Below are 25,261 nucleotides of genomic sequence, written 5' to 3' on the forward strand. Positions count from 1 at the left end.
AGTTACCCACTCATATGTGGTTGTTTTGTGTATCATTCGAGAATTTCCTTCTTTTATTGACACAGCCTCCCATTTCTACTCTCCAGTAAGTCATTTGTTCTCTCACATTTTGTTTCTTTGTTTACTTCGTGTTTTCCTCTAAGACTGTATCAAAACATAAAGCGGAGGAATGTTTTGGCAGGAAATAAACAAGTGCATATGCTTGTGGGTGGCAGTATCTCAAAGGAGAAATGTTCCCCTCCTTTGTTGCACCTTAGTTTCTACTTTGGTTCAAAATGCTGGAGTGGAATTTTTTAGGCAGAAATATTCTGCTTGACTGGCAGTGTGTGAAGGCTTTAAATTTACATAATTATTTATGGAGCTCTTTCTATATATACAAGGCTCTCTGCTGGGCAATATGGGGAAATTATAACCCATGAGCCTCCTGCTTTCAGGAGACAAAAATAGCTGAAATACATGACATGGTGAGTGAATGATGCCATGAAAGTGGCCAAAGGAAGGCTTGCTTTTTTTCCCCCTTGAACTCTTGTTTTATGTCATTCAGATAAATGAGGGGAATTTAACTTGGCCCGGAGGATTCAGAAATACCTAGTTCATTGGTGCATATTTAGTATATCATTATTTTCAAAGTTCAGTGATGGTGATTTTTTTGGAAACTGAATTTACCGTCACTTTTCCCTCCCACGTAGGTTAAACTAGGTTACAGTAATTACTAGAGCCTCTCTTGATAACTTGATTCTCTAGGAACTTCCCAGGCTCCAACACTTTGTCTCCATATTTAAAGGAAGCGTGCCTGGAAAGACTGATATCTTAATACCTTGTTTTTGCCTTCATTAGAAAACGTGTGTTGAATGCTAAATGTCACTCCAATCTTTTTAACGGTTTTAGTTACCTTTGACCCCTCTCATGCCTTCTCTCAGCTCTCTAAATGAATTTTTTACTTATCCGTATTGCATATATGACCTGTCATTGAACCCAATTGACTTAAACTGAGGCAAGCATTAATTAGTTAATGAGTTCGTCACAGTCTTGCCTTTCCTCGCCATAGACACATGGGGGCACCAGATTGATGGAAAAGGGCAAAGTTTTCCTTTCTACATGGATGTGAGATGAAATGTGTTGTATTCAGATCTTTTTTCTAAAAATTGATCAATATAATATTCAATATCAAGCATTCATAACACAGGAGCACAAAATAAAAACCAGTCTAGTGAATACCATTCTGTTTCTGCCTTTATTTTATCCTTTTCAGTCTTCTGTTGTTATCAGTACTTTTTTTATTGAAGTACAGTTGATTTCCAATTTTCAGTCTTAAATATTAAGAATTCAAATTCACTGGAAATGCAATCAATAGTGGACCTTAGTGCAATTCACACTATTTTTTTAAATCAGAAAAAGAAATTATCGTTGAAAATTTAGTTTTGATTGATATAAGAAGTAGGAGGACTGGTTTGGAAAGTAGCTGCACTTCAAAACAGTTGCCACAAAACCTTTTAAAAAGAGAAGGTATTTCCGTGTGCAAATCTAGGGTTTTCATCTGTTCACACTTGTACTGTATTTTGTGTTGGGCATATTCACATTTGTAAAGGTAAAACAATAAACTCCGCTTGTCTTCTGTGTTCCAGAATGGATTGTCTCCACTGCACATGGCTACACAGGGGGATCATTTAAACTGCGTGCAACTTCTCCTCCAGCATAACGTGCCCGTGGACGACGTCACCAATGACTACCTGACTGCTCTGCACGTGGCGGCCCACTGTGGCCATTACAAGGTCGCCAAGGTTCTCTTGGACAAGAAAGCTAACCCCAACGCCAAAGCCCTGGTGAGTAGCTGAGCTCACAGGTCCAGCCTGTGTTGTCTTGCTGACCACATGCTACCCCTGCATGTAAAGGGGTTCCTTTTCAAGAGGTGAAAATGGAAGGTCTAGTTAAGTAAAGTGTACTTCTTGTCAACCTTCAAATGGCCTTCTGGAAAATCTGTAAACCCTTCTATTTCCAACATAAGCAAGACTGGTGAGGCTAAATCATTAACTTCTTTATGGTCACACTCGTGATTCTCTTACGTAAATAAACCCAAAGACTGTACAAGTACAAAAGGACTGAGCTGGTCAGCTTATCTTCTGGTAGGTAAAGTGATAACTGTGAATTAAAAGTTTTTTGTGAGATCTAAAAATACGAGGCAGAATGATCAGAAAACTTCATCTTAAACATGAAAGGTCTAGGAATTTGTGAGCAGAAATTCGACGTGAGGATGTTAAACATGTAAGGTAATGAAATATCACCTGTCATTGTTTCCTAAAGATGCGAATGAAAAATTTGGTCTAGTTTATAGTCTTAACTCCTAGAATGACATGCTGCTTTAACCTTGAGCTTTGCTATCTAGTGTGGTTTTCACAAGGAGATGGTGTTTGTTGTCTTTAGAAAAATAAATGGTCCCAAGTTAGTAAGCTGTTTAAATTTAGTTCAGAAGAAGCACTCATGTTTAGGAAAAAAATATGTCACCAAGTGCCAGGGAAAACGTGTGCGTTTACTAGCAATTTTGCGGTAAAGGCTGTCATCTGATCAACCATTTTAGGAAGGGTCTCTGCTCCCTTGCGGCTCATATGGTCACCTCTGGCACTCTGTGGGCCCTGAGATTTGGAGTGGGCAGGAAAGGATGGGCAGAGAGGAGCCCTCCAGACCCCAGGCAGCTCCATCACCATCGTAATTCTAAATGCTTTTCCTGGAGCAGCATTTTAAGAGCTGTTGACTGGCTCAAGATATCAAACATAATCTTTGAATTCTGAGAAGGGAGGAAAAGAAATGAGCAGTCATGACTTATTTTTCCACACAAGAAAAAAAGCCTTACAACAGGGTGTGGGCTCTCATCCTCGTTTTCCTCTGACTGAAGATTTCACAACATTAGGAGGCTCTGGGGGTTGTAGACAGTCACCCCCGGATGGACTACGGCCTGGTAAATGGTCTCAAAACCTCCATAGAAGCACTCGCGGTGACTTTGACCTAAGCTTGCGTGCTGGGCCCTGATATTCTGTAGTTCTCTGTGGCGACAAAAATATGCTCCATGGTCTGTCTCACTTAGCGGGCAGTACAGTTTGGTAAGTAATTTGTTTACAAAGCAGGTTCTTTTATTAGATTAAACATTAAACCAAATGATCCAACTAATGTTGGGTTGTTTAACTTTCTGCTTCCTTGGAGTAAGCACCTACTTGAATCTTAAAACTTGGAAGAAATAAAAACATTTCAGAACAGGTCTTGAAGTTGTTTTTAAATGCAGCAGAGAAGTCACAATGGGCAGTGGTGAAGTTTTGGCTGTGAGGACACATTTTGGCCGAGGTGTTTTTAGTCTGTGTTTGAAATGAGGTAGGGGAGGGACATATTTGGAAAATAAATTCCAGAATAAAGTAGTCTAAGAAGACGCATGACCGTTTTGCCTTAACTACCAGGAGATTCTGACAAAAATTTGCTTCCTGTTCGTGATTAGCAGGGCACCTTGGGTTCCTGGGAGCAGGTAGACTACCTGTGCTTCCAGAGAAGAATCTGTATTCGGTTTAACCCCTCGTTGTTGCCGCTCATTTCCAAATCTTTACACAGCGTCACTTTTGCAAAAATATTTTACCATACGCAGTGGAAGTAGATCTCAACGGAACGTAATCCAATAAGTCTGTGTCTTTTTCCCTTGCAGAATGGCTTTACCCCTCTCCATATTGCCTGCAAGAAGAATCGAATTAAAGTAATGGAACTCCTTCTGAAACATGGTGCATCCATCCAAGCTGTAACCGAGGTGAGAAGAGGAGGATTTCTGGGGTTCCCCATGCACAGCCTCAGCAGGCAGAGGCCCAGTGCCCTCCCTGACGACCAGCTAGTTTTGCTGGGTGTGGTTGTCATACTACTTTCTGAACCCTTCACCCAAGGGGCTGCCATTCCTTAGGAGAGCAGACGAGAGTGGGAGGAGAGAGCAAATACATCATCATGACGAGAAGCATAACCCAAGCACATGTGTCGTGCTCAAGGCGGGCGGGGGGACGGGGGGTGGGGTGCCATCACTCCAAGCGTAATTTACATGAAATCCATTCATGCACTGCTTCTCAAATCCTGTAATGCAGTGCTTAGGGGTGGTTTTGCCCGCCACGATGCATTTGGCCACGTCTGGAAGTATTTCTAGTTGTCACAACTGGATGGTGCTACTGGCATCTAGTGGACAGAGGCCAGAGATGCTACTAAACATTCTACAGTGTACAGCCCAGCCTCCAACAACAAAGAATTATCTGGCTCAAAATGTCACGTGTGCCACGGTTGAGAACCCCTGCACAACATAACCTCTGCATACCGATGAAGTGAGGATTGCTCTCAGGAAAAACTCAGAATTAACGAAACACAGAGTTGCTGAAGTTAGTAAAAGGGTAGCTCTCGGTTTCTTCCAGACAAACTGACATAGAACTCAGAGAAGCGATTTATTGGGATCAGGGCTGAGCCTGCAACACGCAAACCAAGCCTGGCATCCGCTTCCCTAGGCTGCACTCCCTTTTGTTCACTCCATATCGCTACACCCTCCATGCGTCATGGCCCTCCCTTTCCAGGCTAGTCCTGCATGTCTTTCAGGACCAGATCTGGGGCTACCTTCTCCAGGAATCTTCCCCTAACCCTTGGCCTGGGCCAGGAGCTCCTCCTTGGGACCATCGCCACATCCTGTGCATATTTCCGTCAAAGGTCTTGTCCAGCTGGCTTACTTATGACCGAGCCACTCCCCTCCACCCCGCCCCAAAACTGCAGGCTCCACCAAGGCAGGCCAGAGTCTTACTGGTCTTAATATACCCACAACACAGTGGATGCCATAGTAGATCATTCAGTAAAGTTTTGTTGAATGCAGCCATGAAGACTCTAGGATTTGAAGCTAACATAAACACTAAGGTCTAGTCCAGTCATTGTTGCTTTGCCTCAGTTTCTCATCTGCAAATGAAGTATTTGCCTTGATTTCTAACACAACCTTGAAATGCTAAATGATAGAAAATATTAATACCTATTCGCTCTTCTCTGAGTCTTCTGGCTTCACGGCAGGCACCCAGTTATTTTCATTATAAAATAGTAAGTTTATTCTCAGTGCGCGGCAGCCCTTTTTAAAAGATCAAAGCGGGCTCTGAAATAAAAGATTTTTCACTGGCGTCTGAATAAGTGTCCAGAGATGCCAGCCTGTGATGAGACGCTTCCACTGCCAGCCCTGTACTCCCTCGGAAAGGCAGTGCAGACCATGTCCTAACAACTCCCCCTGCTGATGGGAAAAGGTGCCGAATTATAACAAAATTCTCCTTCCCCCTGTTTTCCTCAGTTCCCACTATTTGAAGTCTGGGCAACCAAAATTCTACCTCTTCTGTCTTCTATCTTACTTTCATTATATAGAATTCCTTTAACATATTTTTTGACATTACTCAAATTTCTGTTGAAATTAGTTGTCTCCTTCTCTCTCAGCTTTTTCTAGCCATATTATTTTTTTCCAAATTATGATGTTCATGGTATAAGTGGGATTAAATTCTGAAAAACTGAAAATGAAATCATTTTATGCAAGAAGCACCAGTGGTTGGGGGGGGGTGGTGTGTGAAGAGGACTTTGAAGCATACGTGAAAATTAAGGTCTAGTCTAGTGATCATTGTTCTATTTGCCTTAATTATATCACCTTAATTTATAATATGCAGAAAGATAAAAATTTAAATGATTGGGACAGTTAATGCTGATCTGCTCATTTCTTAGAGGGATGGCTTTGTGTTCCTACCCTGCTCTTTCACGTGTAATATAATCAGTGATTCTGAGAGCATGGGAGTCCTTATTAAAAGGCCAGAATAGGATCTGAAATAAAAGTTGACTTTTTGCTATTGTGTATGTAATCACACAAGTGTCCCTCCTCCACACACAGACACACGCACACACACACACACACACACACACACACACAGTCATATGGATAAGGAAGGCTTAGTAGCAGAGGGGAAAAAATCTTCAAGGTATTTCTGTAAATATTTTTTATAGAGCTATATAAAATGTGTGAAATGAATCTTTCTTCTTTAATGGTTATGACATAGGCCTTCCATAATCACGGAACGTGCTTTAGAGAAATGATGAATATTGATACGTTTGCCTTATAGAATCTATGACATAATGGTGATGTCTTGATGTTTTCTGATCTGATCAATAAATTGGTTATCTTAGCCTGGATGGATGGATGGCAGGTAGGCAGGCAGGCAGGCAGACAAACCCTTTTTAAAATAAGCCAACAAAACAAATAAATTAATTAAATAAAATAAAATAAGCCAACAAACTGACATCTCCCTCTTTTCCCCCAGTCGGGCCTTACCCCAATCCATGTTGCTGCCTTCATGGGGCATGTAAATATCGTGTCACAACTAACGCATCATGGAGCCTCACCAAATACCACCAACGTGGTAAGTATCCTTTGAACAAAGTAGATCTAATTGTGAGCATTTCTGAAACTGGAAACGATTGCTCTCAATCTACTTATTTTTGTTATAGGTAAATTAATTCCCATTTAACTTGAGTACTTAAAAGGGCAGAATTTTGAAAATACCTGTGGTTTCCTTTATTTCAAAGGCAAGATCCATTCGATCACTAGCTGGTCACAAATTGCTAAGACTTAGGGACTGTGTATATTACTACTGAATATTATGCTTTAAAAAATAAAGTTTTGTGGGCGGGGAGAGTTTTTTTTTCAACAGAAGCATGTTGCATGCACGATGGACCTAGAGATTATCATACTAAGCAAAGTAAGTCAGAAAGAGAAAGAAAAATGCTGTATGACATCACTTATATGTGGAATCTAAAATGTGACACAAATGAACTTATCTACAAAACAGAAACAGACTCACAGACATAGAGAACAGACTTGTGGTTGCCAAGGGGGAGGGGGTTGGGGGAGGAATGGATTGGGAGTTTGGGATTAGCAGATGCAAACTATTATATATAGGATGGATAAACAACAAGGCCCTACTGTATAGCACAGGGAACTATATTCAATATCCTGTGATAAACTGTAATGGAAAAGAATATGAAAATGAATATATATATGTATAACTGAGTCACTTTGCTATATAGCAGAAATTAACACAACACTGTAAATCAACTATACTTGAATAAAATTTTTTTAAAAAATAAGTGTTGCATGTTGAGAAGGTGGTTCCAACACTCTCCTTATTGTGATTTCAAGTAACTTCAAAGTAATTTCTCTTCAGCGTGCTCGACAATGTTATCGCAAACCCATGGAACTCAGTTCATTATTGGATGTTGTTGTTTTCCCACACTAAGCATTGCTCTGCAGAACCACGAGACTCACTTCATAGTAAATGTCAGAGGAGTAACTTATCACCCTCGATCTGCATGTGGCCTTTGACATTGTTTTACAGAATTTTAAGTTTAGCAGCATAACAATCTTAGCACCCAAGACCACAAGCATAAGAACACTAGTTGGGCTCATGAGCACCAAAGAAGTAAAAATAAAACGAGGAACATTCTGGCACAGAAAGGGCAAACCATACGGTCCTGCGTCCTCACCCTGAGGGTAGGCCCCCAAAAGGCTCTATGCCTTCCAGCAGCTTGAGTCAGACCAGCTCTCAGCTGAAATGCAGTCTTCCCTGGTCCTAATGCCAGGAGAGAAGGTTTTCCTTTACAAAGGGAACACTGGGTAACATGGTCACCTACATCCTCAGCACCTTTCCAGGAAACACAGCAACAAGTTTCGTGTGAACTGTATCTCTGCATATCCTTCCATGGAGGTGGATGCCCTATAAAGCAAAGCAATATCTATACAAAGTAATTTAAAGGTGGGCATCGGGACTTCCCTGGTGGCGCAGTGGTTAAGAATCCACCTGCTAATGCAGGGGACGTGGGTTCGAGCCCTGGTCCGGGAAGATCCCACATGCCGTGGAGCAACTAAGCCCGTGCGCCACAACTACTGAGCCTGCGCTCTAGAGCCCGCAAGCCACAACTACTGAAGCCCACGTGCCACAACTACTGAAGCCCGTGCACCTAGAGACCATGCTCTGCAACAAGACAAGCCACCGCAATGAGAAGCCCGTGCACCACAACGAAGAGTAGCCCCTGCTCGCCGCAACTAGGGAAAGCCCACGTGCAGCAACGAAGACCCAATGTAGCCATAAATAAATAAATATATATAATTTAAAAAATAATAATAATAATTTTTTAAAAAGGTGGGCATCACTTGTGTAGGGGAGAATATATTTGATTTTTATTACTTTTTACATTTCGATCCATATGTGTTTTCTATGTTGTTTTCCTTTTTTTTTTATTATTAAATAAACGAAGAGATCATCTGAATTAAAGTCCATTTGGTGAAAAGCAGCAGAGGCGGGGGAAGTCCAGTGGCAAAGAAAATAACCCCTTGGGATAATGCCCAAAAGGATAATGACCTGTTGAGATAAAGCAGGAAATGCAAACCAAGGGCAAGCCAGGTCTGGCCCTTGGGTGTGTTTTGTGTTGCCTGTGCAGCATTTTTGGTTTTCTTTTGTTTTGAACTCTGATTTTTTGACCAACATTCAAGGAATATACACAAATACCCAGACTGCCGCTGTTTTTGAAAAATAGGAAGGTATGGCATGATACAGCTGGCATCCCAAAGCGTTACTGAAGTAGCTTGCTGATGCCAGCTAGCAGCGCCTCCCTCGGCCAGGATAAGGCCTGGCCTGTCTCCAGGCGCACTCCGCATCTGCCCTCTTCACTCACCTACCCTCCTGCTTGGCTCCATAGCATTTGTCTTTGAACCCCCAGTGAGGCTACATTGTAGATTATTGATCATGCTTCTGATCCTGCCGTGCTCTCTGGGCTTACACTGATGTCTTCCATCATGGACCAGGTTCCTGGGAAATTCTTGTGTATTTCATTTCCTATCTTTCCTATTTTCAATAAGGAAGTGCTTGGAACTACTTTTTATTTTTTAAAAAAAACCCTCCATCATCAACTTTATGCAAAGAAAATAGGCCAGGCTTCTTTAGAGCTGCCGTTAAGTTACCTTGGCTCCTGTTCCCCAGAGAGGAGAAACAGCGCTGCACATGGCAGCTCGGTCCGGCCAGGCTGAAGTCGTGCGGTATCTGGTGCAAGACGGTGCTCAGGTAGAAGCTAAAGCTAAGGTATGTGCCGAGCGTGGAAGTGTTTGCTGCCGAGAGAAGAAATGATTTTAATAAAACCTTTAAACATAGGCATGCTTTCTTCCAGGATCACTCTTTTAAAGTAATGAACCACCACCAGTGACAAAAGTCTCTACCCGAGGGATATTGAAAACATCCCTTCCCTGCATGTGTATCTACTCAATTATTTAACAAAATGAAATAGAACAAGAACTTTGTGCCCGAAAGAACTTTGTGTCCTTGGCACATTGCTCGTCCCTAATGGCTTAGGAAACAAACCTAGAATTGGCCCAGAGTTGTTTGCACTCTATGGAGAAGGGCTCATGCACAAAGCTTCTAAAACAAGCACAGTTTGGAAGCATAATTGAGTTCTTTTGGTTGACCTAGATGTCAGCTGTCAGAGCCACAAAAGGAAAAAGGGAGTTTGAACTTTTTCTCTGCAAGTTGTGAAACCATAAACCCTGAGACTTGGTCAGAGTTGTTCATGGGACATAGAATATAGAAAGACATCAGGGATGAGTTTGTTTGTTTGTTTGTTTGGTTTTGGCCACACCTCGCAGCATGTGGGATCTTAGTTCCCAGACCAGGGGTCGAACCCACGCTCCCTGTGTTGGAAGGTGGAGCCTTAACCACTGGACAACTGGGGAAGTCCAGGGGCTGAGTTGGAATGCGTCATTCTCTGCCTGGCATTTACCCTCCAGAAGAAACTCACTATCTGTCACTATCTTGATGGTAGTTGGTCTGGTTATCAAAATGGCAGTTTAAAATTTGTTTGTTTATGTATTGATGTTTAGCTTTTTTTTAATGATTTTTTTTCAGTGCATGAATAAACTATATTTACCAATTTTTTTTAAAAATGGCAGTTTAGGTCAAGAATCATAAATAGATATATAAATACCTCAACCATTTAATTTTAGCCCTTCAATATACAAATGTACATTTATTTATCATTTAATTACATACTTTGTAGTTTCTAGTTTAGGGTTAAATGGAGAGAAAACTGAGGCATTTGCAAAGCAGTTTGAGTACAGGATATTTCTCAACTTTTATAATTTTCCCCCAGTCTATTCAGCTCTCCTACCCATATGTAGTTTGACCATAGTTGGTTTTTATCAACTTCTACCAAGGCTCTCCAAGGCTTTTAACTTAGTGTTCTTAAAGCCTTTCCTTTCATACTCATATTTTACCTGTTAACATATTATGTAATTATATAATTAGTGTAAATATAGTACAAACTAGAAAAGTACTAGTATAAACATACTAGTGTGGGAACAAACACAACTAGGTCTTTGTAAACATAAAATCCACAGGTGGGTACAAAGGTAGTGGTAACATTCTAGTCAGCAGACTATAAACCTTGAGTGTCTGGTGTGTCGTGGTGCCAGCTGGTAGATTTTACAGAGGACCTAGAAACAAAGCTCAGCAAACTTTTTCTGTAAAGGGCCTGATCATAAATATTTTAGGCTTCACAGGATACAGTCTTTGTCCACAATCTCTCAACTCTTTTGTTACAGAGTGAAAACAGCAATAGAAAGTGCATAATTTAATACATCAGCAAATGGACATGACTGTGTTCCAATAAAACTTTATTTACAAACACAGGTGGCAGCTGGATTTGGCCCCTGGATTTTACTGTTCTGACCCCTGATCTAGAGGATGTCGGTTAATCAGTTAAGTAGATTGGTTAAGAGAGGCCATACTCTACCATTACAAGAAACCTCACATTTTTGAGTGTTGTTACATATGAAGCATTTCGTCTAGGAAATGGTTTCACCCACAAGCTGAAATTGACCATAAGATGTATAGTTATCTCATTAAAGAGATAGTATGTATCATTGTTAAGAGCCTGACTTCCATAGCCAGACTGCCTGGGTTCGAATCTTTGTCCATCATGTACTACCTGAATAACACTGGGCAGGTTAACTAACATCTCTGTGCCACATTCCCTTCTCTAGTTTCCTCATATAGAAAATGGGAATAATGACAGTTGTAATAGATAGGATTGCTGTAACGATGAATGAATTAATGCAGGTAGAATGCCTGGGGCATGCCCATGTGCAGTTGATGTTTAGCGGTGGTGGAGGCAGTAGCAGAGTTGTATGAGATTTTTCTTTGGCAACTATCTCTTTCTATTTTCAGTATTTCTCTTCTTCCTTGTGGCATCTCCCCTAACTTCTCACACTTCCTACTAGTTACATAGACCCTCTTGCTTTGATCTTGACCGTCATCTTACTTCCCTTTGCAAAGCAGTGTCCTGTGCTCCAGCCTCTTCTCTCTACTTGCCCTACATAAAGTGTTTACCTGGACTTCTTCACATCCTGGTAGGGGATTTCTCTCCAGAGGGCATCTTTGGGCAAACAAGGAAAAGATACCCCTCCAACGTGGGGCTAAGGCCCTCAGGGTGCAGGACTTAGGAGTGCCTTGTGTCCTTGGGTGAACTGTAATAAGGTGCCTTTCACTCCAGGCAGATGCAGCCTGGATGAGAGCTCGGCAAGCAGAGGGTGGGCTGGCTGTCAGCCCCCATCAGCCCTCTTAGCTGGGAGCCTTCCTCAACCATCCTATACTGCCCCCTCCCCTCCTCCCACTTTTGACTGTGGGAAGGCAGCACCAATAAAATAATTCATTACATATGAGTACATGAGAACTGGTGGAGGTATAACATCCCTCCCAGGTATTTCCGTTTTCCCGGGATACATTCCGTTATCTCCCCCAAAAAGGAGTCATCAGAGGTTTAAAAATTGATGAAGTATAGCAGGAGGGAATGGGGATAATTTCTGGATAGAACTGCCTTTCACAATTCTCACGCTAATAGGTTACTCAAAGGGTATTTAAGGTGCTTAGATCTGCCATCCCCACCTTTCTGAAACTTAAAAGATAAATGAGGTTCTTTTTAGTATTGAATCAAAGAGTTGAATGTAGCCTCTGATACCAAACAGTGAAGTTTCCTGTATTTTTCACAGTGGCACCATTGATTTCTCAGCTCATCAGCCCTGCATTTTTACCTTGTCCTATAGGATGACCAAACCCCACTCCACATTTCTGCCCGATTGGGGAAAGCAGATATAGTACAGCAGCTGTTGCAGCAAGGAGCATCTCCAAATGCAGCCACGACTTCTGGGTACACCCCACTGCACCTTGCAGCCCGAGAGGGGCATGAGGACGTAGCCGCATTCCTTCTGGATCATGGCGCATCTTTATCTATAACAACAAAGGTATGAAAGCCAGCCGTAGACTCCTGCTGTGTCCCCCCAAAAACATTCTCTTTACAGTTTCGTATTACATGGTAATAGGTACAAAAGCTGTACAACAGCAGCTACACTTGGATCCCAGGATTAACATGGCCAGCAAAGCCCTGGGGTGGGGCAGGGTGATTTGGTGTGTGTGTGTGTCTTACATTTCTCAGTACATTATCTTCTAATGAAACCTTATTGATGTCTGGAGTCAGATATTTCTTGCAAGTTATTTGATAGATTTAAAGGGTGCTTTAAAAACACAGCCACAGATTTCTCTTGCTGAGGCCAGGTATACAAACCACATTATCAAAGCTCAGTTGGTTAATGCTTTTATAATATTTTCAAAGCAGGAGGTGGATTCTTCTTGGTTTGTTGTTGTTGCTGCTTTTTTTGTTGTTGTGGTTTTCTTTTCTGATTTATAGGTTTGTTTTTCTTTCATCTCAGCTCTGATGCCTTATAGTAATAACCCACCACACAGTTGCTTTTCAAGTGCAGAATGCAAAACTTAGAGCTCATTTTTCTTTGATCCTACGTAAACTAGCAAGTGTGATAGCAAGACGAATTGGCCCATGGCATGTCTTAGAAAGCTAGAAATTGGTGTTACACCCTTTTTTAGATGCAGAGAAGAAGCATTAATGTGTAATCAATGCAGAAGATAATTACAGTGATTACAAATACTTGGAAAACTATCTGAACAAATGATGACTTTCTCAAAATTCACCCCCTGTGATTCTTCACGCTCTTCAGTAGACATGCAAGTTCCTGGATCTCATTTAACATGTGAAACAGAGGAATGGGTGATGGGGTTTTGAGTGTCCCAGCCCTTCCACCATACGAGCTGCCCACTGCCTCTAACTGGCTATAGTCCCATGGGGTCAAATATGTTGATGACCCTCTAATCCCTGCCTTGTGCGTGGGGCCCTAGCTGTGCATGGTGACTGACCGGTTGATACCCAGATCCCTGTAAGAGTTGGAAGCAAGAAGAAGGAGATTCTCAACTCTCGCCTGTTTATTGAGATAGAACCCTGTGTTATTGTTCAGTTCAGTTCAGCTAAAGTGTGAGAATGTCTGACTCCTACCCCTAAGGACTGGGTCATACATACAGACGTGTGTATACGTGTGGCAATAGAGAAAGAGGAAGAGAAAGGCTCCAATCTGGTGATGTGGGAGGTTATGGGAGGTCCAGACTTGTCCTAGCTTTTTCCAAGCCCTCCAAATCCAAATTGGGCCTGGACCCTATAACCTATTCTTCCCACAATGTGAAATCCCCAAATGGCCCTAGAATAAGCCCCAGATCCAGCTTTCCAACTTCATCCTTGTCAGATACCTGACTAGTCCCAGGATTAGTGTCTTTGTATCATTTCTATTATTCATTATTTTTCTGTTTATCTTTTCAGAAAGGATTTACTCCCCTTCATGTGGCAGCAAAATATGGGAAGCTTGAAGTAGCCAGTCTCCTGCTACAGAAAAGTGCGTCTCCAGATGCTGCTGGGAAGGTATGGGGTCATCGGCCAACTTGTAACAGGCCACTCCCATGATAACAGAAAACAAGCACTTGCTAACATTCACCAACAGCCACCTAAATTATAACTAATCCATATTTAAGTCTCATAGGAGGAAGATCACTGCAGAAATAGGAGGTGAAAGCTGGGGTCCAAGTGTTGTGGAAACTGGAATGTAAACTACACTGTGTGTTGTATCCAATCTAATCCCATCTCCTAAATCTAGGCCTCTGACATTAAGGCGCTTTGACACTGGTTGTTGTTTCTGCACGTGTTTTCAGAGCGGGCTAACTCCACTGCATGTAGCTGCACATTACGATAATCAGAAGGTGGCCCTTCTGCTTCTGGACCAAGGAGCCTCACCCCACGCGGCTGCAAAGGTACCTGTAACTTGACGGCATGAGGAGACTGAGGGGCAGTCTCTATATGTATATTTACTTTGGCTTCATCTGTATCACCCTCCTAGTTTAGGCATCACTTAAAGATCATGGAAATATAAGTGCCTTAGGAAATCTGTGCCTTCAGCTATTTAGTCAACTTCTGTGGTAGATGCTCAATAAATATTTACTTGTCCATGGATATTCCTTGAAAATCCAGGACATCCTGGAGCCTGGGGAAAATCCAGGAAAAAAAGTTGAAGTCCTCTTTAGCCAGACTAAAAACATAAGAACAGCCAGAGGGAGTAAGAAAGTTCTCATTTGTCAAAGTTATAAAATATGTGTTACATTTTCCTGGCCATAAAACATTGCCTTCAAGTGGTTTATGTGTGCTTAATAAAATAAGTTGGGAGGTTTTGCTCATGTGTTGTTATTATTGCTAAGGAGAATCTTTATTCTTTTTTTTAAATTTATGTTATTGAAGTATAGTTGATTTACAATGTTGTGTTAATTTCTGCTGTACAGCAAAGTGAATCAGTTATACAGAGATATACATTCTTTTTCATATTCTTTTCCATTATGGTTCATCAGAGCATATAGAATATAGTTCCCTGTGCTATACAGTAGGAGAATCTTTATTCTTATTGTTAGGTCATTTTTGACCGGTAGATAACAGAGATTTCTCAGAAAAGAGATACTTAGAGTGAATGGCTTTCTTATGACTCTGGTATTCTGACTTGAGAAGCAAATCATAAAGAGTTTATTTAAAGATAGGTTAGCATAGTGCTGTTGGTTTAATGAGTTCGCTACTGTTGAGCAGGTAGCTATGATCAGAGAATGCTGGAATGATACAGAGCACAATTTAAATGCTATCCCATTCTTTTCCTAAATACTGTCGGTTGAAGGAACTTTTAGCATCCCTCCGGCTTTTTATATTTGTTTAGCTCTTCCATTTGGGGGCAGCTATAGTATTCTCCTTTAAACTTAGTGTTTAGATCAAATCTCTTGTACACACAAATCAAAGAATTTGGGCTATTCTAAATTACTTTGGATACTTTCAGAGATAAAGTTTTCAGGTACTTTCTCCATTTAGAGAGTATGTGATCTTTGAAAGTTATTTCTCTTCAGAACCTTTTTCCTGTATTTCTCAATCATCTCCTGCCCCATCGTCTTCAGAATTGTACCCAGGGAAATGTACAATTCAAAATCAAGCCCCCAAACTTGCTTTTCATCTAAGAGCGGCTTTTTCCCATAATTTCTAGCCCTGACATTCTTTCTATCATAAAGCCATCCCTTGACTTTTGAAAAAACTTTATTCAAAAAAAAAAAAAAGAATAGCAGCATTATTGACAATAGCCAAAGTGTAGAAGCAACCCAAGTGTCCATGGAAGCATGAATGGATAAACCAAATGTGGTCTATACATGCAATGGAATATTATTCAGTCTTAAGAAGGAAGGGAATTCTGACACATGCTACGACATGAATGAACCTCAGAGATACTATGCTGAATGAAATAAGCCAGGCATATCAAAGGACAAATACTGTATGATTTCATGTGGAGACACAATGTAGAATGCTCGTTGCCAGGGGCTGAGGGAAGGAAAGAATGGGGAGTTAGTGTTGAATGGGTAGAGTTTCAGTTTAGAGATGGATGGTGGTAATGAACAGAGAACATTGTGAATGTACTTCATGCCATTGACTGTACACTTAAATGGTAAGTTTTATGTAATGTATATTTTACCACAAGTTTTAAAATGAGAAAAATTTACAATGAAATTTAATAGTTGTCCATTTCATTTGTTTATTTTCATATCCCTTTAAGCCTGGGCCACTTTTCTTATGTTGTAAATACTCTCAGGTTCATGGCAGGCAACCAGTAAATAATTAATAAGTGAACTATTCACTCCTCACATGAGAGTAATAATTTTGTCATAACTAGTGCTAAGTAGTTTAGAATTGACAAAAGTCATAAATAAGTGAAACAAAATGAGTCCAATCCACCTTTTCATCCACAAATAACTCTGAAACAGGTCAATAGTTGATATATTTGTAGTTGATTTCCAGCTTCGTATTTGTCCAACAAGACTTCACGGTTCCCAATCTGCAAAACATCTTTGACAAAGAGTCGAAAAGCAGTTCTTTAACAGCCCTTTAGCCTTCAACATATCTTTTACAGTCAATTGAACACAGGCTTTTCTAAGAGGACATTCATTCTCATTCCCATAGTGCAGTTGCCTCCGTAAGAGTCTCTGTAATGCCATGTCTGACACATGTCCAACCATCCCCACTTTCTGAGGCCGTGGTCCTGGTCAGGAGCTTTTTCTAGACTTTGATCCTGCGCAAAGCCAGTTCTATCAGTTAGGATTTGGTTCACCTGGTAGAAAAAAGACCTAGCTACGGTGGATTAAACTGTTGAGGTTCTATTTTTTCTCTTGTCATAAACAGTCTGGAGGTAGGCAAGTGTTGTTGCTGGTTCAGTGTTTCCAGAGTGTTAAAGAAAATTTCCTGTAATTTTTTGGGTCTTTCTTCCAGCTATTGTCGCTCAGGCTGCCAGGCAGTAAAGAAAGTCAGACACAGTTAGCCCACAGGGGGCAGCTCTTACTGTTCAGGCAGGCCCCCTTGGAGGGCCTGTCACATATAGGTAGGATGGGTTTTCATAGGGACTAAACTTTTTCAAACAAAATTAAATTTGTTTTGTCATTTTTTTCTGATTTCTTTAAACTGAATAGGACATCGCAAAAGAGGAACAGTGGGTTGGAAGAAGGTAGAAGAGTAATATTTGAAAAGCAGACTGATAAATGTGCCCTCATAACATGGTATAAAGTACCCTAATCACCAGTAGGATGGCTTGAGAAAACACAACATTAAAAAAAAAATAAAAAAGAAGAAGAAGAAAGAAAGTCAGACAGCAGGGCATTGCCAGAAGCTCCACCCAGCCATTTCTCCTTACATCTCATTGGCCACTTCTTTCTGCAGGGGAAGCTGGGAAATGTAGTTTTCAGCAGGGCACAACACCAGAGGTTCTTTTATTAAGGAAGGAAGGAGAATGGATATAGGGTAGGCAAATAGACTTCTTTCCTCTAGGGAGGCCACAGCATTTCTGAATTCAGGTAGTGGTGAGAAAGGAGGGACAAAAACTCAACAGAGCTAAGCATGCGTATGGATATGACAGACAGCCGTGCCTTCCATGCTACCTCTTCCTTATTCACATCCTTGCTTCTTGGAGTACATGATGCTTTCTTGTTGCCCTTTCTTCCCTTTTGTAGAATTGTGGACATATTTTCTTACCCACATGTGCCCTAGAAACACGATGTGACTTTAGCTAATGGAAGAGGAAGGAGGGTGCTGAAAAACTAGATGGGCTCCTCTAATCCACTTTAGCCAGATCTGTTTCCTGAGGCAGGACACTGTGCTGGAAGGAGGATTGGCTTGAGTTCAGGAATAACCTGGGCACAGGTTGTGGAAGGGTTAGTGAGCCTTAACTTACTATTTGTCAGATTTCTCTTTCATAAGCTGTGCAGTGTATCTGTTGGCATGGATAAGTAGATATTGTGAAGGTTCGGGGGAAAAATATAAAGTACAGTGTAAATATATTACTTTTAATAACTTAAAATTGCATCTGCTCTTGTTTTTAATCTTGAAATGCAAAAGGACACATGGCATGCACTTTGTCCTCTACATCAAGAGGAAAAAAGTACTGACTGAGATTATTCTCTAGTTTAGTCTCTCACTATTTTATGTCTCTTCTGATAAATGTATCTGTCTCCTTTAGTATGGCAAGTAAGACTCCTTTAACTTTCTAGAAATTAGAAAGAAGTTAGGAAATTTAGAAAATTGTATTATAGGTCTCAAGATAAACTACTTGTTTATTATTTGAAATATTTCTTAAGTCTTTCTGAGATGAACTAGCCATTCTAAAATAATACGCTAAATTGTTTTTCCCTTGCTTTATACTTTCCTTTGTATCTCAGGTAAGGAGCTCAGAATAAACCCCTCAGTAATAATGAGTAACTTGTCTGGAATTGGCATGCATTACAGAGATGTCAGAGCTTCTCTGTTTTTTAAGAATCAATGATTTCTTGGTGGAATTAAAAGTAATCAAGAGGATTGTCACATCTCAGAGGATACTGACTTACCTTTAGAGGTTGAGAAGTTATTGACTGATAAGATGCATGATTAGAAGCTGCGCTCTGACTTATCTTGCCTTTACCACTCTAATTAGCTTGTGTTAAGAGTCTTGACTAATCAGGTTTCCTACCACTGCTTTGTGAATTTTCCCTTTTATTCAGGGGTGGGGATGGTAGTAAAACAGCTCATCCCCTCCTGTCACGCACTGTAGAGTTGGGCTCAGTCCAAAGATCTGCATTTGGCTCTGGAGATGATCTCTTTAGGGTGTGTCTGAGCAGAGGGCCAAATGCTTCTGAGGTCAGCTGGGGTTTCCAGATGGCAATAGGTCAAAACTAAAAATAGGAGTATAAAATCTTCTACCCTGGCCCATCCTGTTCGGCAGAGGCTGGTTTCAGAAGAGTCTGGAAGTGGCATTTCCACTTTCTTCAGTTGATAGCAAACAACCTTAAATCTTCTAGAATCAATTATAGAAAGAATGTTTGTCAAGTGAGAAATGCTGTCACAGTAGAACATACCACTGACATAAACATGAGGGTTAATTACAGAAGGCTGGTCGACCAGTAGCCCCCCACTGCCCTCTGAGTTGTTTCTGACCCATCCTTATGGCTTGGAAAGATTGTGACTGATCTGTTGTCCAGATTTGGATCCTATTCCCAAATATAAATCCTACTTGTATTTTATAAATTCTAATTATTCTTTTTCTTTTCTATTTTCTTTCTCTAAATCCTCTTGTCTATACCACAAAAAAAAAAAATCTAGTTTTTCATTGGCATTTTTTATGTAATTAGATTCAGGCCCATGTCAAAATGTAATTTTGCATTCCTCTTAAATGACTGTGAGTCAGGACAGGGTTCTCTAAGGCAGGGGACCTTTTTTCTTAGGACAGAGGACTCTGAGGGCTCCTGAGGCAGCTTATTAACAATTTGTCAAAGGAATTTTGGTTCCTTCCACCTCTGAGCACCAGAGGTCAACCAAGAGAAAGATCCCAGGATGTTCTGAAAGCTCTAGTAAGCTTGACTCAAATCTAAGGATTTGCCAGTCATTGCCAGGCTCTAGAGATACAAAGATAAATGTGGCACAATACTTTCCCTTAACAAATTTGCATTTTAGTAGGAGGAGACAGATATATGAAGAAGAGTGCCACTAAACATCTCCGGGATTTTGATTGGAGTCAGCCAAGTGAGGGGCAGGTATAAGAGTGGAAGGGGAGGTGAAACATTTCATGGGGGTGTGACCCTTGAGCTGAACCTTCCAATGAAAGATGCTGGTCCCAAGGGCATGTTGGAGAAAAGCATTCTTGGTAGAGTAAGGCAAGACAGAAACATGAGCCATATGTTGTTTGGGGACCAGTCTAGCTGAAGCATGACTGGAGTTTCATAAAAGAGGCAATCAGAATGGCAAATGGGAGTAGATTACAGTATCTTGACTACCATGAAAATTTAAAATTTCAACTTGTAAGCAATAGGCTAGTAAAGGGATTTTAAAAGTTGAATAATGGCTCTGAACCTGCCCTGGTGGTACCATTTGTTTGTTTCCTAGTTGGGTTTCCTCTCATTCCTGATATATATGGCAAGTAATTATTGAGCACCTACTAACAGAACTACCTGTGCTAGGGAGTGCTACCATCCGTTTGTAAAACCACTGGTACTCTGACTCTTTTGCATTAAACTCTCTATAGTACGTTTTCCCTATTTAGGAATGTGGGAGACATGAGGGCACTATGTTAATAGCACTTCTTGATTTCTCAGTGTTTGCTTACTTGCTAATGATTTTTTTAAACCATCAAAGAAAATCACTAGAAAGGGAAGCATACTATTTGAAAATGCACTGCACACATTTTTATCTTGTGACTGGGCATGTGACCAAGTGATTTGTGTTGACAGAATGGTTATACACCACTGCACATCGCTGCCAAAAAGAACCAGATGGACATAGCGACAACTCTGCTGGAATATGGTGCTGATGCAAACGCAGTTACCCGGCAAGGAATTGCTTCTGTCCATCTTGCAGCTCAGGAAGGACATGTGGACATGGTGTCACTGCTCCTCAGCAGAAATGCTAATGTGAACTTGAGCAATAAGGTAACCTTTTCTTTTTTCCTCTGCAAAGCATACAGCGCAACAAAACCTCACCTTCAAAAGATAGCTAAGAAGTCATGAAAAATTCAGGTCAAATAGTGCAAAGTGTAGTATGCACAAAAGTATGTACCAAAATGTTATTTATCATAGGAAAAACTTGAAAAAAATCTGTTTAATCAATAAGAGAATGTTAAGTCAATAACTGCAAAGTCATACTGGTGAGTAACATAGAGCCATAAAAATGAGGTCCACAAAATTGTTCTAGTAATGTGAAGTTTTGTTATAATGTAAAGTCAAAGGGCAACCAGAACATAGTAAATAAGAAGTTGTAGGTTGTAAATAAAAAGTTGTAGGTTGATCTATGCCACAGACATTTGGGGGGTACCTACTGCCTGTCCCAGTTTTAAGTCCTAGGTTACAAAAAGAAACTGGAAACAGGTCTGCCTTCAGAGAGTTCATTTTAATAACAGAAATTTAGAGTAGCTATCTTACTCCATAGATCAAAAGGTTAGTCTCTGTAGGTAAATTGGCAGTGCCAGGGAACTTTTTAAGTCTCTGTTCCCAGAAGTCTTCAAACTCCCCTGACCTCACATTTGACATCGCATGGTTAGTGAAGAGCTTTGTGAAAGTCCAGCCCACAGTTACCCAGAGACATGTTAAGGAGGTCACTGCCTCCACCGTGCATAGCAGAGAATTTGAGTTTGCTGACCTGCTTATTAATACCTGAGTCTGAGATCTGCCCAAAGTACAAGACAGATGTTCCTTAGTCTTCAGATAAAAAAAAAAACCTGTAAGAGTGTCCCCAAATTCCCGATAATCTAAACTCCCTGTTATTTAGCTTCTCCTCTACAGGATGGTGATGGCACAGCTATGACATTTCTCAGCCATAGCTCAGATATTGAAGTAGGGTTTCAAGATAGCAGTTTCATGGCAATGAATAATAAGTAGTTTAAATATTTTAATATATGTGGCCTGTGTTTTGTAATCACAGAGGCTTTGAATTTCCTGGGTATGAATCCTAAATCTGACTCCTACTTGACGTGTAACTTGATTGGACAAGTTATGTGACATCTGTGAGCCTCAGTTTCATTCTCTAATAAAGACAACAGTATTTACTTCCCAGAAATGTCAGGAAGATGAAATAACATTCAGCACCTTCTTCTAAGTAGAAAAAAGAATAGTTGTCTCAATTTTAGACTTTTCACAGTTTGGGGAAAAGGTTACTCTGCACTAATCTGAATTCCCAAGGTGGTAATTTAACAAATTCTATAAACCAAAAGACATACGTAAGAGAATAGGAAAACCTTTTTTCAGTTTTAGTATCTTGAAAATCCTTTGTGATCATTGCAAACCAAACACAATTTTCATTTTTTTTTCTCGTGTACTGATTTGCTTTTCTCATATCTTTCTTTTTAAACATTCCTTTGGAATGTATGCCTCAGCATTAACAGGAATCACGAAGCAATTTCAAATAGTCATTATAATCAGGATTTGTTTGAGCTGTTGAATTTCTAAGGTTCATATACTAATATGTAGACCAGCCTTATAATAGTTTGCTGCAAAATTCAACCTGTCTTAATGAGATGGAGGACGTGGCCTTCTCAAATTGAAGCACATTCTGGCATCTATTAGTGTTTATTTTCCTAGGAGCCCAGAATATTATATCTCATTAATTCTCCCAGAGACAATACAAACCTGAACAACTGGTTAACAGGTGAACATTTTCTATAGGTCTGACACCAAAGTATTGTGTAATAAACATTTTTTTCCTTTAAATTCCTTTAGCTAACCAATGGCAATATACATATTTAGCCTTGAATTCACCTTAAAATCATTTTTAAAAGATTTAGGCTGAGAACACTTCAGAAAGAATTGCTCAGCGTCTACTTCGGTAGACTAGAGGGAGATTAGCCAAGGGAATTCTGAGGACCAAAAGACATAGTAAACCAAGGAAGCCTGGAAATGTCCAGCCACCTTCCTGAATAAACTCTACATAAGCAAATATATCACCAAGGAAATTCCCATTAGCACACTTTACTTAAGGAACTTTCAAGAACTTCACAGTGCCTAGAAATGGTCTAATAAGAAGGCATTTGTAAGTCTTTGCTTCCTTTCTCAGTAGTCATTTTCTGTATCAAGTATTAAATAAGTTCCAGTGTGAAAACAGAAAATCAGCAGAGCTCTATTCAGTAAGGACTCTGATGGCTGTTCTGTCCTTTTTTCCTAAGCTGCCAGAGTTTTAGACATCAGTTACTTTCCCTCCACCCCTTCCCCCCTCCCCATCCCACTTCCCCATTTCACACTAGACTTTATTTCCTTGCTAAACAATGAATATTACAAGAAAGATTTAGCTTTCGTGAAAAGTATTATTGAACCAAACACTTTATTGTTTTCACTTATTTCTTTTCCTGCTATTCACCAGCAGTTCCCAGATTTTTAAGAAAAAGAGACCGTGAACCTAAGTTCCTGCCGAAGTACTAGTGTTTGATCTGATGCAATTTTGCTTTTGACGTTCCCACTTTCCCACACGAATTTTGCAGACCACAAGTAGCTATATTTCTTTACACAGCTAATAGAATACGAAGCAGAGCTGTTGCTATTCTGAGTTGGTGGTATTCTCTCTGTGCCCAATAAATGCCATTTTTAAAATGAGCCATGCTCAAAACCTTTATAAAAGGTTAATAGATAACTTCTGAACTCACACGGGGCTGTTTTAACCATCACATTTTGTTTTTTAAATCATGAAGGTAAAAATAATTTTTTCTTTATTTAAGTTATACTATTTTACCGAAAGATGCTTGCTTTTTCCTCTGACTCAGTCGATTAGTGGGTGGATTAAACGCTAGATACTCGACTGGTTATACAAGGATTAAAGGTACAGTAGTTGCCTCAAGAAGCTCACAGTGGTTTGAGGAATACAGGTGAGAAAAGAGTTTAAATACAAGATTATGACGCTCTCGACACAAGTGAGCACGTAGGTGGTTCGCACATAAATAATAACAGTGAAGCCCTTTTCGAGACCAGGGGAGAGAGAGGGAAGCCCAGGAAAGCTGGAGGTGACTCCAGGCCAGAGGTAGAGTGGACAGCATGAATATCCATGGGGGGGACGCGAGAAAGTAGGGCACCAGCCACAGTACATTCCCCGAGCTGTGCTGAGAACCACTAAGTAAAGTTCTTCAGAAGGTTTGGAAAGTCTCAAACTTAGAATAGGGGATTGTGACACTTTTACAGAATGTTACAGCTGCAAATATCTGTTGCCTCTAAAGTGGAACGTGGAACATTGTTCTATGATTATGTCAGTGTTTGGGTGGTGCCAGTTTCGGCCCCAGGCTTATTTTTCTTGGATTTCAAGTGAAGGCACCAGTCCTCCTTTTCCTATTTCCTCTTTTATTCAGTTTGGGTGAGCTTCTTCAAAAAGTCTGTAAACAGTATTAGAAAGTCAAGAGTGAATGACTCTTCCTGAGTCCTGTCATTAGTTTGATGGAACAGCAACCCCTAAATAAATACTGTTCAGCATCTCGAGGATTCTGTGCCCTTCCTGACGTGGCTTTTGGTTCACGCCTTTCCTCTGACAAATAGGACAGGTTGATGGCCTTGCTACACAGATGCGGAGCAGGAGAAAGAAGGCTGTTAGGACTCAAGACATTAACTTGTGTGCTCATAATGGATGAAAGAAAAGAATCTGGACACACACCAGCTTACTTTCTCTTAAATGTTATTTATGAAAAATACAGCTACAGAGGATTTTTAAACCAGGGTGCAGTCTTAGTGATTCTTTTCTTGGCCATTGGGATAACCACATAGCCTGTCCATTCTGTGGTAGAGTCAATTTCAAGTATCCAGTCTCATTAAATGACCTGGAAATTTTCATGAGATAGCCTTCATATTACATTCTCATGAGACAGCCTTTATATTACATTTCACAGACCATTTTTCCTACCCAGAAGCAACATAAAGAAAATATTTGTCAGCCTTGGGTATTAATATTTAATGGAGAAAATGATATCATCATATGTCCGTATTCAATTTATAAACAGTTTTTATTTTAATAAATTTTTCTAAAGCTAGTAATGCATTGGTAGTGCGTTAGAACTCTTGCATAATTTTGTAAAAAAATTAAAAGTCTCTATTTTAAAAAAGTGAACACTGAAGTACATAAGAGGAAAATGATATAATGTCTGGGATTTGCTTTAAAATTATTCCGCAAAGCAAAGAACCAACAGGAAGTAGGGCTGGATGAAGCAAACGTAGGAAAACCTTGATAATTGCTGCGTCTGTGATCAGTACACAAGGTTCAGCCCATTCCCTCCACTTCTGAGGATGATTGAAATTTTCCATTAAGCCTGCAGATAACCATGTTGTCACATGCTCGTATATAAACTTACTCTATAGATTTTTTTAAACATAGAAATTGTAGACTTACTCTTCTTGAAGTCCTAAGTTGTTCCTCCAGCATGCCTGTGTGTCCTCCATCCCTCCTGTAAGATGACCACTTTCATCTTTTGCAGAGTGGCCTGACCCCACTCCATTTGGCTGCTCAAGAAGATAGAGTGAATGTGGCCGAAGTCCTAGTAAACCAGGGGGCACACGTGGACGTCCAGACAAAGGTACGCAAAAAGATTGTGCCCATCCAGAGTGTCATTGTGACTCCTTGTATGGAACAAGTACAGTTTTCTAGGGGGGAAAATAAATCTTCCATCATATCTTTTATACTCAGTATTTCAAACGTGTATCTGTACAAGGGACACCAGTGTCTCTGGTTGTGGCGTCCCAGGTGCTTTTACCTTTACTGGCCTGAA

At 40.4% G+C, this 25,261-nt stretch overlaps 1 protein-coding gene across 1 annotated transcript in view; it reads left to right on the forward strand.

Moving 5' to 3' along the window:
- Positions 1 to 25,261, forward strand: part of ANK3 (ankyrin 3) — a 342,898-nt gene that overhangs the window by 179,163 nt on the left and 138,474 nt on the right. Inside the window, exons 10-18 of the mRNA XM_082424963.1 lie at positions 1,626 to 1,823; positions 3,683 to 3,781; positions 6,333 to 6,431; positions 9,048 to 9,146; positions 12,158 to 12,355; positions 13,774 to 13,872; positions 14,160 to 14,258; positions 20,268 to 20,465; positions 24,971 to 25,069. Coding sequence (XP_082281089.1) covers positions 1,626 to 1,823; positions 3,683 to 3,781; positions 6,333 to 6,431; positions 9,048 to 9,146; positions 12,158 to 12,355; positions 13,774 to 13,872; positions 14,160 to 14,258; positions 20,268 to 20,465; positions 24,971 to 25,069 — 1,188 coding nt within the window. The remainder of the gene's footprint in view (positions 1 to 1,625; positions 1,824 to 3,682; positions 3,782 to 6,332; positions 6,432 to 9,047; positions 9,147 to 12,157; positions 12,356 to 13,773; positions 13,873 to 14,159; positions 14,259 to 20,267; positions 20,466 to 24,970; positions 25,070 to 25,261) is intronic.

Source organism: Balaenoptera physalus (genome assembly GCF_965194825.1).
Source record: "Balaenoptera physalus genome assembly, chromosome: 14".
Lineage (NCBI taxonomy): Eukaryota > Metazoa > Chordata > Mammalia > Artiodactyla > Balaenopteridae > Balaenoptera > Balaenoptera physalus.